General features: G+C 34.9%; 2 protein-coding genes across 2 annotated transcripts; one reads left to right on the top strand and one right to left on the bottom strand.

Moving 5' to 3' along the window:
• The first annotated feature begins 2,589 nt into the window (after nucleotides 1-2,589).
• LOC136221982 (signal recognition particle subunit SRP54 2) lies at nucleotides 2,590-6,771 on the top strand. Its single transcript, XM_066009457.1, has 9 exons — nucleotides 2,590-2,990; nucleotides 3,098-3,197; nucleotides 3,320-3,473; nucleotides 3,588-3,738; nucleotides 3,820-3,968; nucleotides 4,324-4,424; nucleotides 4,547-4,704; nucleotides 5,952-6,066; nucleotides 6,163-6,771. Exons 1-9 carry the CDS (start codon nucleotides 2,760-2,762, stop codon nucleotides 6,489-6,491), a joined length of 1,488 nt encoding a protein of 495 aa, XP_065865529.1. The 5' UTR covers nucleotides 2,590-2,759; the 3' UTR covers nucleotides 6,492-6,771.
• Nucleotides 6,772-7,958: 1,187 nt separating this feature from the next.
• Nucleotides 7,959-15,870, bottom strand: LOC136221980 (PX domain-containing protein EREX). Its single transcript, XM_066009456.1, has 10 exons — nucleotides 15,432-15,870; nucleotides 14,326-14,436; nucleotides 13,774-13,872; nucleotides 13,554-13,640; nucleotides 11,972-12,080; nucleotides 10,918-11,678; nucleotides 10,317-10,481; nucleotides 9,990-10,232; nucleotides 8,704-8,922; nucleotides 7,959-8,382 (listed from the first exon to the last, which is right to left on the bottom strand). The coding sequence occupies exons 1-10, from the start codon at nucleotides 15,720-15,722 to the stop codon at nucleotides 8,125-8,127; spliced, it is 2,343 nt and encodes a 780-aa protein (XP_065865528.1). The 5' UTR covers nucleotides 15,723-15,870; the 3' UTR covers nucleotides 7,959-8,124.

Below are 15,870 nucleotides of genomic sequence, written 5' to 3' on the forward strand. Positions count from 1 at the left end.
TTATTTGGGATTTAAATGGATGAACAAATCTGAGTAGAGATTAATTGAATGAGAAAGTTTGTGCCCAATGATGATTTTTTTTTCTTTTAAAGAAAAATTATCTACCCGAATATCTGAATCTTGAATCGCAAAACCTTGTTTATTTCGGGAATCTATCTTGCTCAGACGGCTAGGGTTTCATGCTGATAACGTGTTATGAAACAAGGAAGATAATATGCAATAGAATAAGAACAATGGAGAGAGTAAGTGTATTCTTGTATTTCACTTGTCCTTTTGCTTGTATTGTATTACATCAAAGAAACCTATATTTATAGGCTTATGAATATATAGGTTACATAAGAACATAAATTATGTAGTTACAAACATTAAGTAATACAGAGTTACAACCTTAATGAATGAAGAGTTACATTAAGGAATGAGGAGTTACAATGGTTATACTTATAGACATCCATTAATTTATTCATAACACTTTTATTTTATTTACTTTCAAGTTTATGGAATAAGGAAGCACAAAGTGGAAGATGGAAGAATAAGAAATGATCAATCACACACTAGAAAATTGAAGAAAAGAAAGCACAAAGTGAACTTATAAATAGATAAGTGGATGACGGAATCCTAGGAGCCTCAAGTTGTGCTTCATAGTTTTTTTTTTTTTTTTTGGAATTTTTTAACTCTTGTTTATTAAATATTTAATAAATTTGGGTTAAAATCCAATTTTTTTTAATCGAACCCATGTAAGACCAGTTCATTGGGTTGATCCCAGTTCACCAAATTCACCCAGTTTGCATGGGGTTATTAGCAATGATCCTAAAATGCCATAACCGGATCGGAAACCTGGCTAGTTCCCGGTTTAATCGGTTCAACCGGCCGATTCGGTTTTAAAAACCATGGTTGTAATGAGTATTCATGTTTGTTTTTATCGTACTACCTATTATGTAAATTTACAAAGAAAAATAGAAAGATATTATTGATTCCATTATTATAAAAAAACAATATGACTAATCAAATATAGTAATGAGTTTTCATTATAATTTGAAAAATTAATTATATAATTTTTTTTTTGAAGTAAAATATCATTAATGAGCCAAAAGTCGACAAAAGTTTAACACAGAAAGAGAAAACCCACTAGGGATAATATCAAAGTAACACTGACTAACAAATTGAGAGGTCTCTCTAGCAAAAGTATGAGCTAAACCGTTTGCTTGTCTTCTAATAAAACGGATAGTGTAACCGTTTTGAGTTGATAAAAGTGTGCGACATTGCCCAATAATGTCACCAAACTCAGACTGATCCAAACTTCCTGAAGTAATAGCTTTAACAGTGGTTAAGGAATCAGATTCAAATAAAATCTTATTGTAACCTGCCTCCATGGTCCATCCGAGTGCGTGTAAGACCGCCCAAGCTTCCGCTTCCCTAACATTCATAATTTCTTCCACCAGATTTGTCCGGGCCGAGATAAAGGCACCATGTGAATCTCTAAGTACAGCACTACCTCCTGTTTTTTCAAGAATAGTAAATATGCTTGCATCTGTGCAACAGGAAACAACATCAGTCGGTGGTCGGTGCCATAGTTTCTGACATTCGTCCTCCCTAGGTATCGCGGAAGGAATTATACTCCGCTCCCTAGCCGTTTTCCAGTCCGCTAGATAACGCCTGCTTCTCAAAACGACTCCAACAGCGGTTGTAGATTTTCGATTCAAAAATTAGTCATTCCTCGCCTCCCACCATGACCACAGCAACATCATAAAAATCTCAGAATTCCTTGCACCAGCTAATCTGCAAAAATAGAAAAAGAAGCCAGCAAAGTTATCTGCATCAAGACTTGATTGTTCAATTAAATTAGCAAGGCCCGCCTCCCTCCAAACTTCCATGACTTTTGAACATAACACAAATAAATGCCAATTATCCTCCAAGTCCCGAGTACACATAACACAATCATCCTCTATATTAATCCTCCGACTCCTATTAATTATATAATTTTAAATAACTTCAGGAGTCAATCAATTTTTTTAAATCAAGTTAATAATGAAAATTTAATGTAACGTTATAAATTTTATTCATTTATTATTTAATAGCGCGGTTAGGGAGAGAAATTGGCGAAATTCAGAAAAAGATCAGAATTATTTACATTTAAAAAAAATCAAAACTTTTATTTTTATTTTTTCTGGTTCGTGTTTCTTTTCAGAAATATGACATGATATATTACTTTCACAATTAGAATTATAGTAAAATGAATTTTTGAAAGGGTAAGTTACATATTAGATTATTAATCCAACTACAATTATCTTATATTTATAAAGAATTTCTTAAAATGTCAAGTAGTTGAATAATAAAAATGGTTTTAGCATATGTGTTTTTGTTAAAAATTGTGGCTTACCACATTTTCAAACCTGAAAAGTGGTAGTTTTTTATTTTTTTCAAACTCAAAAAAAACTGTATACTTAACAAAAGTCTAATAAAAATTTCAAATTTGATTTTATATATAATTTCCTTTTTTTTTTTTTTTTTTAAATCTACCCAACACAGAACCAAACCCAGCCCATTATATCTCAATAAATATCTTACGCAAATTACCTTCTTTTTTTCATTTAAATCACAACTTATTATTAAAAATCCTCCGATCTTATTTTCTTCTTCTTTCCCCTTTTCTCCGGCGTCTCAATTTCATTACAAGCCCTAAACCCCCAAATTTTCTATCTTCCTCGAAAAACCCCAAATTCAGAAACCAAAGGGTGTGAGATTCTTCTGAAAATTTCAAAATGGTGTTGGCACAGTTAGGCGGGAGCATATCCCGAGCTATCCAGCAGATGAGCAATGCCACCATTATCGACGAGAAAGTTTTGAATGAGTGTCTCAACGAGATCACCCGTGCTCTCCTCCAATCTGATGTCCAATTTATGCTCGTCCGCAATATGCAAACTAATATTAAGAAGATTGTCAATCTCGATGACCTTGCTGCTGGTCACAACAAGCGCAAGATCATTCAGCAGGTAATTACAATTTCATTTGATGCCCAATTATTCAATTTCGCTACTTTTATAAGATTAGATTGGATCACTGTGAATTTGGGATGTTGATAGAGGAGTTCTCCGTTTAGGCAATTTTTAATGAGCTATGCAAAATGTTGGATCCCGGGAAGCCATCTTTCACCCCAAAGAAAGGGAAAGCAAGTGTGGTTATGTTTGTTGGATTACAAGGTATTTTTTTTTTTTCTTTTTGTTAATTAGTAGCTAAAGCTGGCAGGCTTGGTTTGATCATGGTTGGATGACATAACAATTGAGAATGGCCAGATGATATGGTAATTTATCAATGTTTTCAGGCTCTGGTAAAACCACAACATGTACAAAATATGCATATTATCATCAGAAAAAAGGTTGGAAACCTGCTCTGGTCTGTGCTGATACGTTCAGAGCTGGTGCTTTTGATCAATTGAAGCAGAATGCCACCAAAGCGAAGATTCCATTTTTCGGAAGGTGCCTACTTAGATTATTCTTTTGTTGTGTTAAAAGACAAAATGCTTTAGACGCTGGACATAGTTATGCTTGCATTTTATTATTTTGATTATCCTTTTAGCTTTTTGTTTACAGTTATATGGAATCAGATCCTGTGAAGATTGCAGTTGAAGGAGTGGAAAGATTCAAAAAGGAAAATTGTGATCTTATTATTGTTGATACTAGTGGGCGACATAAACAGGAAGCTTCTCTTTTTGAAGAAATGCGTCAAGTTGCTGAAGCAACGGTATTTTCTGCTTTTTAATATAGTGATATTGTTCATCATGGATTTATGGTTACTTGTATTAATATTTTTTTTCTGTTCCAGAAACCAGATCTTGTCATATTTGTCATGGACAGCAGCATTGGTCAAGCTGCATTTGATCAAGCTCAAGCATTTAAGCAAAGTGTTGCAGTTGGAGCTGTGATTATTACCAAGATGGATGGTCATGCAAAGGGTGGTGGTGCTCTTAGTGCGTAAGTGTTCTTGCAATTACCCTCTGTTTTTTTTTCATCAGCGTTTCTCATTGGATTAAATGAAATCTTATATGAAAGAAGTTAAATTAATAAGATTGGTTATAGAATGAAAAGAAAACCATATTCAAGCAAAATTATTTTCTATCTATTATCTGACGTTGATAGTCATAGTCCTGCTTTTTCCTTTAGGTTTATTTTTCTCGTAGATTATGAAAGGCATTTTCTTGCAACAATTTTTTTATCTGAAATGAGGATGCTTTTTAATGATTATGGTGACATTTTAAGACTCGTTTACCATGTTTTTTCTTGTTTAACAATTTTAATAGTATCCGACTCTATTTTACGTACCTTGCAGTGTTGCAGCAACAAAGAGTCCTGTTATATTTATTGGAACAGGAGAACATATGGATGAGTTTGAAGTTTTTGATGTTAAACCTTTTGTTAGTCGCCTATTAGGTATTAGCTCGTTTCCTTCTTCTCTGACTCTTTCTTTCTATGGTGTTTTTCAAACCTCCATTATCATTCACTTGAGAATGTTTAATAATGCTATAAGTACATTATAATGATTTTTTTTCTAGGCATGGGTGACTGGTCTGGATTTATGGACAAAATTCATGAGGTTGTTCCTATGGAGCAACAGCCTGAGCTTCTGCAGAAACTCTCAGAAGGAAATTTTACATTGAGGATTATGTATGAGCAATTTCAGAACATACTCAAAATGGGTCCAATTGGCCAGGTTTTTGTCTTGCTTTTATATTAAATTGAACCTAGAATGTGTTATTTTCTAGTAACCTTAGTGCTTTAATATATTTGGATAGTTAATGATATATGCCTACTGGTTACTGCCTCTAGTTGTAGAGTTTCATATGCTCACTTCTTGTTGTTTCCTGTATATGAAAAAGACATGAAAACTATTAGCAGTAATTTTTATGAAATGTATTGTAAGGCAAGGCAACCTATGTAATGCCTGGTGAGTAAGCACGGGCAGAAACACTCCAAAACTTTGCGTGCTACTGTCTCCTTTTCCAGAACATCATGTTTTTTGTTTACCAAAATTCAGTTGCTTGCCTTCAAGAGTTGGACTGTATTCCTGGCTTGGATCAGTTTTCTCTAGGCGTGCTTAAAGATTTGAGACTATAATTTGCTGTTTCGTTGAAAATTTATTTCATGAGTACTTCCTAGTAGTATTTACTCCATTCAATTTGGCAAAAAGCATCATGAGGCCCCTGATCATTCTGATATGGTAGATTGAGCCCATGATCATTCCTATTGTGGTAGATTGAGCCCTAATCTTTCATTTCAACACATTAGACCCTTGATCATTTATTTTTGTCACATTAAGCCTGGTTTGCCAAATTAGTTAGTTGTGAACATCTGATCCAGTTAAAAGAGCGTTACTCATTTCATCTATCTGAAATGATAAGTTTTACAGTTCAAAGTAAGGTTTTTACCGTTTCTTTATAGATAATCAAACATATAAGAAAAAGCTGATTTTTTTTTGTTCATAACGGGCTTAATGTGACAAAAAATAAAAGATGAAGTGTTCAGTGAAATATTAGTGGCTCAATCCACCAAACTCAGAATGATCAGATGTCTGGGGATTCTTTTTTTCATTCATTTTTTAAGATGGGATTGTGATCTATAAGTTTAGCTTTAAATATGCTAGAATACCTAGTAATTTTGGTAGGATTAGGGTAGGAGTGTTAAGTCCACTTTTTATGCATTTGTTTCTGAAAAATCAGATGTTGGACAGACTCACAACTGATCTTGGATGTGGTTAATTAATTGTTTAAGCTTATAACTCAAGAGTTACAAGTAATATCAATAATTTATTCATCTTAAAATTTATATGAACTATAACTGTTTATTTCTGTTTCTCTTTATTGGAACTTCAATTGGAGTTTCACGCCCACTCTTTGTTATTTTTCCCATTACTTATTTGTGTGTTTCAGTTGAAAATTCCTTTGGATACTTTTTGTTCAGGTATTTTCAATGCTTCCTGGATTTAGTAATGAATTGATGCCAAAAGGTCGTGAAAAGGAAAGCCAGGCTAAAATTAAGCGGTACATGACAATGATGGATTCAATGACAAATGAAGGCAAGTGAATGCTTTTTCATGTATTCATGTTTAGTATGTTATGTCTTGGATGTTGGAACTGACAGTTGATAATTTGTGGGTGCTTATGTGTTGCAGAGTTGGATAGTTCTAATCCAAAGCTTATAAATGACTCACGAATTATGAGGATAGCACGGGGTTCTGGGCACCAAGTAAGAGAAGTGATGGAAATGTTTGAAGAGTATAAGCGTCTGGCTAAAATCTGGAGCAAAATGAAGGGACTGAAGATTCCTAAGAAGGGTGAAATGAGTGCTCTTTCAAGAAACATGAATGCACAACACATGAGCAAAGTCCTCCCTCCTCAGATGTTAAAGCAGATAGGTGGCATGGGTGGCTTGCAGAATTTGATGAAGCAAATGGGTTCTGCCAAGGACATGATGGGGATGTTCGGAGGCGGGGACAAATAGAATATGTTCGGCTGGCTGAATCGGGTTTCAATTATCAAGTGTAGCTTGGCAGGACAGGAGGGAGAAGTTTACAGGCCAATTAGTGCTACTAACTGCTATTCTTGAAGGTCAATGCTCTTTGTCTCTCACGGCAATGTTATCATCTTAACATTTGGCAGTCATGTACTTTAATTTAAACTTTTATATACTCCAGCTACAGGTGTACTTTAATTGGAAAAAGAGATAAATGTGGCAGTTTCAGGTTTCAGGTCATTGAATATAAATATTTGATTTTGATTTAGTTCTCACAGTAAAACAATAAAGTTGAATTGAAAATTAATTAAATAATTTAATGCTTTTATTTTTTTGGAAGGATTTTTAATGCTTGTACAGTGACCATTCAATTATATTATAATATCATTAATTAGATTAACAATTTTATAATGTGAATTGCATCCCACTTGAAAAGGCAGTATACTAGTAGTAATTTTATATTACTTTGCATGATTTTTTCTTTAATTGTGATATGTAATAATATAATCATAATAATTACTAATATACATTGATCTTTGCTAAGATTGTGTCTAAATATTTTTTGACATTGAAAAATGGGTAAATTACAACCATCACCATCAATTTAGCCTCTTTTTTTCAATGGTTCTTATACTTCAAAATGGAATCTAAATATTATTCAACTTTGACTTTAGATCCCTGAACTTTGTCATTTACTAACATAAAAGTCATTTAGCTTTTGATTACTCCAATAGTAATAGCACAAGTTATTTACATTGTAGGGGGATGAAAATGATATGTTAAGCAATTTTAAATCCTTTATTTTTATAGGAGTTTTTTATATTAATAAAAGGTAAAATTAAGTGTAAACTACCCTTGAAACACTGTATAATTACTATGACATAGAAAACCAACTATGATCATAAAATAAGCCACACAATCCTTTCAAGTTTATCTTTCATTCATTTATTTATCAACACTTCTACCATTTTCAATAAAACTTATTAGAATTTGATCATATTTTCAAAGAAAATCTAAGGAAGTCTTATTGTATGTTCATAAATTGATCAAATTAGTCGGACCTTAAATTATCATTTAATAAAGAGGCTTAGTACATCGTTTGCCCCGTGAGAACTTGTTCAAAAAGCTTGATTAGCCCCCTGAACTTTTAAAGTGTCCCAATAGCCCCCTGAACTTGCGTAAAATGTAATCAATAAAATGTATTCAACTTACACGTTTTCCGCATTTAATTTATTTTTTTGCAACCGAATAATCAATTGATTACATTTTACGCAAGTTCAGAGGGCTAACTAAATATTTTATGCAAGTTCAGGAGACTATCGAGACATTTTGAAAATTTAGGAAGTCAATCAAACTTTTTGGACAAGTTCATGAAGCAAACGATGTATTAAGCCTAATAAAGAAGAGTTTCTAAAGCCTTTACAGAACAGCCAGACTATTAAGATATGCTACATAAGTTGCTGAACCTGTGCTATAAATATATTGTTTAATTTATTCTGATATATTTAACATTTAGCGTATTAATAATATAAAATCAGGTACCAGTTACAGAATTTACAAATGGTGGATATGCACATGGGGTATAATTTTGGTTTGGATATAAAAACTAAACATATTTATTTTATCTTTCCAGGAACTTGCTCAAAACTGTTTTCCGCGAAGGTGTTTCCTCTTGCTCATCTTCTTTCTCTGACTTTACATTTGCATTTACAGCACAACGAATTACAGAATTCACTTGCATCCTCAATCTGGCATTGTCAACAAATACTTCTGTCAGCAATTTCCTCAATTCATCATCAGTTCTATCACTGCCACTGCTATCACGACTTTCATCTCTTCTTGCCACTGAATTTTCTACATCTTGCGCAAGGAGCTGCGCCTGTTAAAAAACCATCCAATACGGGTGTTAAAAAGACATCATGCAACTTCAGTTATCTATTTAACCAGAATTAGAATTGTCTTCTAGTATTACCACATCAAGAGCTATGGGGGAATGGGGGAAAATATACAACTAATTACTTCTCAACATCTTCATGCGTGATAGGCTAAAATGTGAAGAGAGCGTATTCTAAAACCGTTGCATTCATGTAGCATTGCCATTGCATCCAATAACATTTGCATTTCACAAAGGAAAAAAGAGACAAGCTGAGAGCAATTTTGTTTTTGAAACATTATCTGAAAAAAAAGGTATAGAATTTACCTCTGCAAGAAGGAGACCAATTCGATTGTCAGATGTTGTCAAGATATCTACAGCATCGGATGGCGATGAAGTGTCCATAATCAATTTATCTTCCTCTTCTACTAGGAAATTAACACTACATTCTTGAAGCCTATTGCGGAGGATTTCACATTCATGTAACAACTTGGTATTGGCAGTAGTTACAGCCTGGATTCTATGCTTTTCTTTTTGAAGAGTCCTCTAAAAGTAGAAATACAATAACGCAATGGTAACGAAGTTAGTGGCCTTCTTTAAAAAAAAAAATTAATACCAAGAACAAAAACAAGACAAAATTGATATCATGTTTAGAGACTTGTATTAAGTTGCTATCCTGCAATAACGAAAAACAAAGCTTTTTCGAAACTTTAGGAACACTACGACAGTCCGCATACTTGGAGAATGAAAGAAGATGCTCTCTTCTTACAACATAATGTATTTTCGTAAGTCCAGAATCTCGTGAAGATAAACTTCTCTTCTAAATCTTTGACAATTAACCACCTATTTTGCATGGAAACTCATCTTACAGTAGCGTTTCGGCGTCATTTTCGTTCCGTGCTATATTTTTTTTAGAAATAACGTTTCCCGGTGCCCGTGTCTGTTTTCGTGCAGCAGAGTTAACCACTCATGTAAACAGGAAGGATAGCTCCAATCCTATGCCATTTTTAAACAGATTTAGCAATAGTTCCAATACTTCTGTCATTAGAAAAAAAAGCCCCCATTACTATTATAGCCCGTATGCAAAGGCTTTATTCCTTTTCACTGCAGTGATAATGGCTGTTATCTTACAACAAAGGGAGTTATCAGGCCTTTATCAGTACAACAATGACTTTTCACCCATTACATGTATAGATATCATGTTTCTTTTGCCTGGTGATTCAATTTTACTGCTACTCCCCAGCTTTTCTAGCCAGCCACCAATTTCATATTTAGTTCAACTTTAGCATTCTTCTATCCTTCAAAAATCTTACATAATAAAATTTAATCTTGACTCTAACAGTGAAACATCAAGCCAAGAGAGCTTTTTTAAATTTTACATTGAACAGGGTGAGCAAATTTTAGGCACTTTAGTTGTTTCTTACTTTTATATCTTGATTTTGTAATAAAAGATTTACAAAAAAATACATAAGCTTTTACGAGTGACTGGCAACATGTCTGTTTCAGGTACAAGTAAGCACGAAAATTATTTTAAATAATAGTGGGAAGTCCACAAGAGAAGCAAAATCATAGAAAGCAACGGTAAAATGTCGAAAGCAAAGCAAAGACTATACCTCCACTTCCAATTTTTCTTTCAACAGGCGGCTAAGTTCCTGTTTAAGATCTGACTCAGAACTTCGAAGGGATTTGACTTCCTTAACAAGGAGCTTCACATCTGCTTTTGACTTCAATTCGAACTCTTCATGATGCTTCTGCAAATTATCAAGGTCCTCTCTGGCAACATCCAACTGTTGCAGCAACATTTCATTCTCCTGAACAATAGAATTTTTTGCAGACTCGACAAGAGCCCTTTCATCCTGGAACATTCTCATGTGTCATTCAGAAACATACATCATTGTGATAGATGTATAAAATAAAAATGTAGCTTGTAGAAGATAAACCTGTTCACATTTTAATTTTGTCTCCATCTCCAAACACTTCCTACGAAGTTCTTCCACATCCCACTGCATTTGAGTAAATCTTTCCCTCTCAATCAAAGCAGCTTGCAACATGTTTTCCTTACAATTATTCTTTGTGGTCTCAAGATCCACTTCCATATCTTTAACCTACAGGAGAAAATATTCAATATCAATTATAGCCATTCTATTAAAACTGTACAGCATTCTTTATTTTAGCCTTCTCTATTTCTGGTGAAAATGTTTTCTTTTGACGTTTAACAATAATAGCCAGAATAAGTTCAGGCATCATGATGGTTACTGCAATTAAGTCCATGCTGAATGCGCTCATCCATAGGTCATCAAATGCCAAAATGGTATAGACTAGTGAAGTAGTAATATAACATAAGAAACACTAACTATAAATGCCACTCTACAAAGGGACTCCTCTAAGTGTCCGAGCTAAATACCTAATAGCAACATACCAAAGAAAGATTGGCATACTAGACATGCAACCATTAGTAACCCTCACTTTGACTATAGTTTTGAAAATAATAATGAAGAGCTTATTCTGGGCAAGACAAATAAAAAGTGTGATCATGTGTACCTTTGTTGTCAGGAATTGCCTCACAGCAATCTCTTGATTTAATCTGGCAACAAGATCCTCCATGTCTGTTTTTGCTGTGGCTATTCTCTGTCTCGCCGTATTAAGAACCCTATTCAACTTATGACGCTCATCTAACGGAAGGATGACTCGTACGTCCCTTTGAAATTGTAAATTAGAGGTTACAGGAGCATCAAATAATTTGGGATCATCAGCAACTTCTTGAAGATCAAGCGAGTCATCACCAAATAAATTACTAAACTTCAAATTTGATATTTCACTAGCTTTAAGAGAACTTAAGTTGCTCCCAATACTCTCCATTGATAGTCTCCGGACATGACCGTCCAGTCTCTCATACTCAACTCCAGGTAAAGGCTCATTTCCGTCCCCAGGAAAAGATTTAGCCCTATATATATTCTCTACAGCTTGGTCTTCTTGTATGACATCTTTCTGTCTTCTGGTATGCCTTCTCTGCAAGGTAAGCTTTTCTAAGTTCTCCAGAATAGATTTCCTGTTAAATATGCCATATTTGACTGTTGCTTCTGTTGGATTAATTGTGTTTTGTTCAGAAGTTGATGTCACCATGCCCAAATCGACATTGTAACCCCTCATATAACTTGGAGTTTCCAACTCTGATACCTCAGGAGAATCATTCCCCAGATCTGATGCATTCGACAAACTACCAGAAAACAGAGAAACATCCGAGCTGGTGTGAAACAGAGCTGATGGAATTATGTCACTAGTAGAATTTGCATCATCAAAAGCTGAAAAGGATCAAGGCAGTTCTCAATTCAAAAAGTGTTATCATTTGAGTAAAATCATACTCTTGAAAAGGTGATTTGAACTCAGGTATTCTGAGAATGTTTAGGATGGGAATTGCCTACTTCTAATTTTTCATATATTTCAACCAATTTGTGAATAAAAGCAATGTCAATATATGAATGTCATCGTCATATAAGCATCCCCGAGCTACAGTCAAGAATCAAATAACTGTTAAGCATATGACAAAAGATAGCTGATCAAAGTTTAGCAAAAGAATGTATCAAGAGAGGCCTACATGATCTAGCAGCTGCTTCAAGCTCGAGAAATGTTCCAACTGAAGCACTTCTAGATATATCAATATCTGATAAAAGCTTTTCCATCCAATCCTCCAAGGAACATCTTCTCTGCAAGATGCTAACAAATTTTAGAGTATTATCATGAATTAAAAGAAAATCTGAGGCAAAATCTGAAGAGACGATCCGATGTAAACTAAGTTGCAGCAAAATCATTATGTCAATAAGATCTTGTTTCTCTTATATTATAATAAAAAGTGCAGGAGAAAAAAATTTGAAACACTTTGCCCAATAAAAAAATAAGGGGGAAAAAGGTTTCTACAGCTATGTTGCACAGAAACAGAAACGGGAAATGAAATGGAAACGGATACCGGGAAACTTTATTTCTAAGAAAAATTAGCTAGGAAACGGTAATGGGAATGGAAAAGAAACGAAAACAGACACGGACACAAAACCGGGAATGCTAATGAAGAAGAGTTTCCATGCAACATAGTACAATCATTAAAGTAGGGAGTTTATGCACTTGTGGCCACTAAAGTATTTTTTAACCCAATAAAGTCACTAAAGTAACAAATTTATGTCAATAAAGTCACTACAGCGGATCCGGCGATCTGGACCAACGAAAAACAATCGTGGCTACCACGTTAATAACATAGTTGTGAAAGGCGCAAGGGGGCCCTAGAGCCTAGGTGCGCCAAAACAATATAACGTATAAAATTGTAAATAACAACACAAATAGTCAAATAACAACAATTTCAATCATAAAATGCATCAGATAAATTCTAATTAACTACTAAGACAGAATTATAATTCATAGAGACTTTTTACCCGATAAAAAAGCGGATAACCCACAAAAATGAAGTTGACAACAGAGTCTGAATAGCAAAGGATAACCTGCTCCATAAATCCCTTCAGGCTCCTTAAGGTCCTGGAACTACCTAAAATAATGAATACTTACTGTTTTTCACATGTAACTATAACTGCTTGAAGAGAAGATGGAAGGGTGTATATGCATATCTCTGTGTGTATCTATTTGTTCGACTAGAGTTTCTCAGCCTATAGGGATTTAGAGGTTCTAAAAGAGGCTACTAATTAGTTCCCCTCTCAGCGGTGCTTCGGTCTTCACTGGATGTTCCCAAAATAAAATGGGTACTCTAGGGTCGGGTGAATTCAATTTCAGAGTCTGTTAATGTAGTAGAAAGCAAAAACGCTAAAGAGATAATTGAAAAATTAGCTAAAGTTCTTCATATGCCTGGATATAACCTTATATTCCTTATGAAATAGCCCGTAGAAAAGGTTATTCATATAATCTATTCTCACTTTTTAGAATCTGAAACAAATAATTGAGCTGCCTTGTTAATTCTGAAAAATATTATACCATAACAAAACTAAAGTTCTTCATAAGCCTGGATATAACCTCATATTCCTTATGAAATAGCCCATAGAAAAGGTTCATATAATCTATTCTCACTTTTTAGAATCTGAAACAAATAATTGAGCTGCCTTGTTAGATTATTAATTCTGGAAAATATTATACCATAACAAAATATAAAATGAAGCTAGTGATGGAAAACACTACCCTACCTCTTCCAATAGCATCCTGTTCTTCCTTCTCAAAAAACTCTTTGGAGGAGGTGGAGGTAGCATTTTATCAGGAAATGCCTTTCTAAGCTGCAAAGCATGGTAAAAATTAGAATTTCTTGAAACCATTACATTCTAACAAGATCGGACGCACAATCACCCAAAGCAGCATTCCCGAAGTCTGTTAATCTTAGCATTAAAGTATACTTCACATCTTACTCACTTCAGAATGTAGCTTCAAGAATTCACTATATCTTCGCAAAATCCCTCGAGTTGTGGTGATCCCTTCAGGTGATAGTATACCAACTTGGACTCTGTAAAACTGTAGTATCCATAATGAATATTAAAACAAAACTAAACCCTGAATTCAAGATAAAATAAAGAAAATATATGCTATCACATGATCAGCATCATAATAACTCAAAGTAGTCATACAAAAGTAAAAGAGTAAATCCCTCCTTTATTGTTGTATTTAGATACATATGTAAAAGCTCGGAAGGAATTCTTCTAGTTTCTAGTGACAGATCAAGTGATAATCTGTTTTATTTTCGTATGTCAGATATTAATATGAAGTGGACCTTTAACTATCAGCTTGAGCTTTTAGTTCAATTGGTTCCATGACACGACATGGTAATATGGGCCTGTGTTGTGCACGCTTCAAGCCCAGTCGCGTGTGGAGGTGTGTCCGATATTTATGTGAAGTGGACCTTTATCTATCAGCTTGAGTACCGAACAACAAGTAAAAACATTGAGAGAAAAAGAAAATAGAAAATACCGTCACAGGAACTGAATCTCTTGGAGTTGATAGGAAAGTCCAGGAAGGAACTGTGACACAGTAACTCCATCCTGAGTGAGGGTCATGTGGCCAAATAGAGTCCCGTCCATCCTACATTGAATATAGAACAAATTATTAAATAAGAACAAATGAATCCAGGCTCCAATGTTTCATATACGCCAATTATAACTCGAATCATGTATTTATATATCATTGAGCAACTGAAAATGTATTTGGTGAATATCCATAAGCTATATGTAACTTTAATGTGCTTAAATTTCCGCCATCCTAGACCATCCTACTAGATCACTGGAGCTCAAGGATGTCAACCAAGGAGAACATTAAGGCAGTGGTAGCATGAAGTTCCATGCAAGCAACCACATCAAAACTTCAAGTTGATCTTATCACCCATAAACTTCTTCTATTTGCACTTTGTTATATCTCCAACACCCCATTCATCTGCTTTACACTTCATAAAGTCCATAACACACGAACTTTTCTTTTGTACCCAAATCTACTGTGTTGGAAGGAATTGGGCCAGAGCGGACACTATCTACATGGTATTGGACCAGGGTGTTACAATTGGTATCAGAGCCGACTCTCCACGTACGATGTGTGGTTCGGGGACGAACCAGGCGGAAGCTGGTGGGCCAGTAACCACCCGGTCCGGAGAGGGTGGCGCCGGGACAGAAGGCTTGAGCAAGGAGCGGCCTAAGAGATGGCGACGGGGACAGGAATGAACTGAATCCCACATCGGAAATGGAGAGGGAGTGATTGGGGCTTATTAGTAAGATGTAAATACAGTCTCAGATGCATTTCGAAAAGCACAACAACTATAACTGAAAATTTTCCACTGCCTTTGCTGGGCATAAATTCTCTGGTATTATTTAAAAGTTGTCTTTACTCCTGCTTGAGCTCAAAGCCAAAGGTAATAGTAACTCACTTCAGTAGGTGTATTCTATTCTAACTATTCAAATTACTCGATTAAACCTTGTAAATTACATCTCTTGTCACTTGTCAGCAACAATCAATTAACAAACCCGCCATCCTACAAATAACAATAATAATTATTCAAAACCTATCGACAGTCAAAAAGTAAGACATACCCATTTCCGAGGAGGGAGACTCCAATCCATCCCCAAAGGCAGCGGCGACATGCCATCGTGGCGGTGCCTAGGTGGGCTTTTGGGCTTCGGCATCACGGATTTACCATTGTTTTTATTCCCGAAAATAATATTAGCGTCCTCTGCTTGATCACGATTGCTATAAATTGAAGACTCCGATGATGAAAAGGAACGGTGGGTATGATGGTGACGGGAGAGGGAGATGGGATCAATGATTGGATCAGAGAAATTAGCAAAATCGAAAAGAGAGAGGTCATGAGTATACATATTCATCTCTACTCTTCCCGGTTGAGTCTTCTAGCTCTGGTAAGACAGTAATGAATCATCTATAAGGGACAAACAGAAAATCAGAATCTGTGAAAGTCCAAACCTGTCTCTGTGTTCTTGATTTCTAATTCTAACAGAAATTGATCTGTTCTTA

The sequence above is a fragment of the Euphorbia lathyris genome, chromosome 3, assembly GCF_963576675.1.
Source record: "Euphorbia lathyris chromosome 3, ddEupLath1.1, whole genome shotgun sequence".
NCBI classification, from domain to species: Eukaryota; Viridiplantae; Streptophyta; class Magnoliopsida; order Malpighiales; family Euphorbiaceae; genus Euphorbia; species Euphorbia lathyris.

Excerpts from the sequence above, each read along its gene's own strand:
- LOC136221982 (XM_066009457.1), top strand. The coding sequence starts at position 2,760 with ATGGTGTTGGCACAGTTAGGCGGGAGCATATCCCGAGCTATCCAGCAG. Across the intron at positions 4,705-5,951 it reads AAATGGGTCCAATTGGCCAG|GTATTTTCAATGCTTCCTGG; the intron begins GTTTTTGTCTTG and ends CTTTTTGTTCAG. Across the intron at positions 6,067-6,162 it reads GGATTCAATGACAAATGAAG|AGTTGGATAGTTCTAATCCA; the intron begins GCAAGTGAATGC and ends TATGTGTTGCAG.
- LOC136221980 (XM_066009456.1), bottom strand. The coding sequence starts at position 15,722 with ATGAATATGTATACTCATGACCTCTCTCTTTTCGATTTTGCTAATTTC. Across the intron at positions 10,482-10,917 it reads GGCAATTCCTGACAACAAAG|GTTAAAGATATGGAAGTGGA; the intron begins GTACACATGATC and ends TTTCTCCTGTAG. Across the intron at positions 10,233-10,316 it reads CAAAATTAAAATGTGAACAG|GATGAAAGGGCTCTTGTCGA; the intron begins GTTTATCTTCTA and ends AGAATGTTCCAG.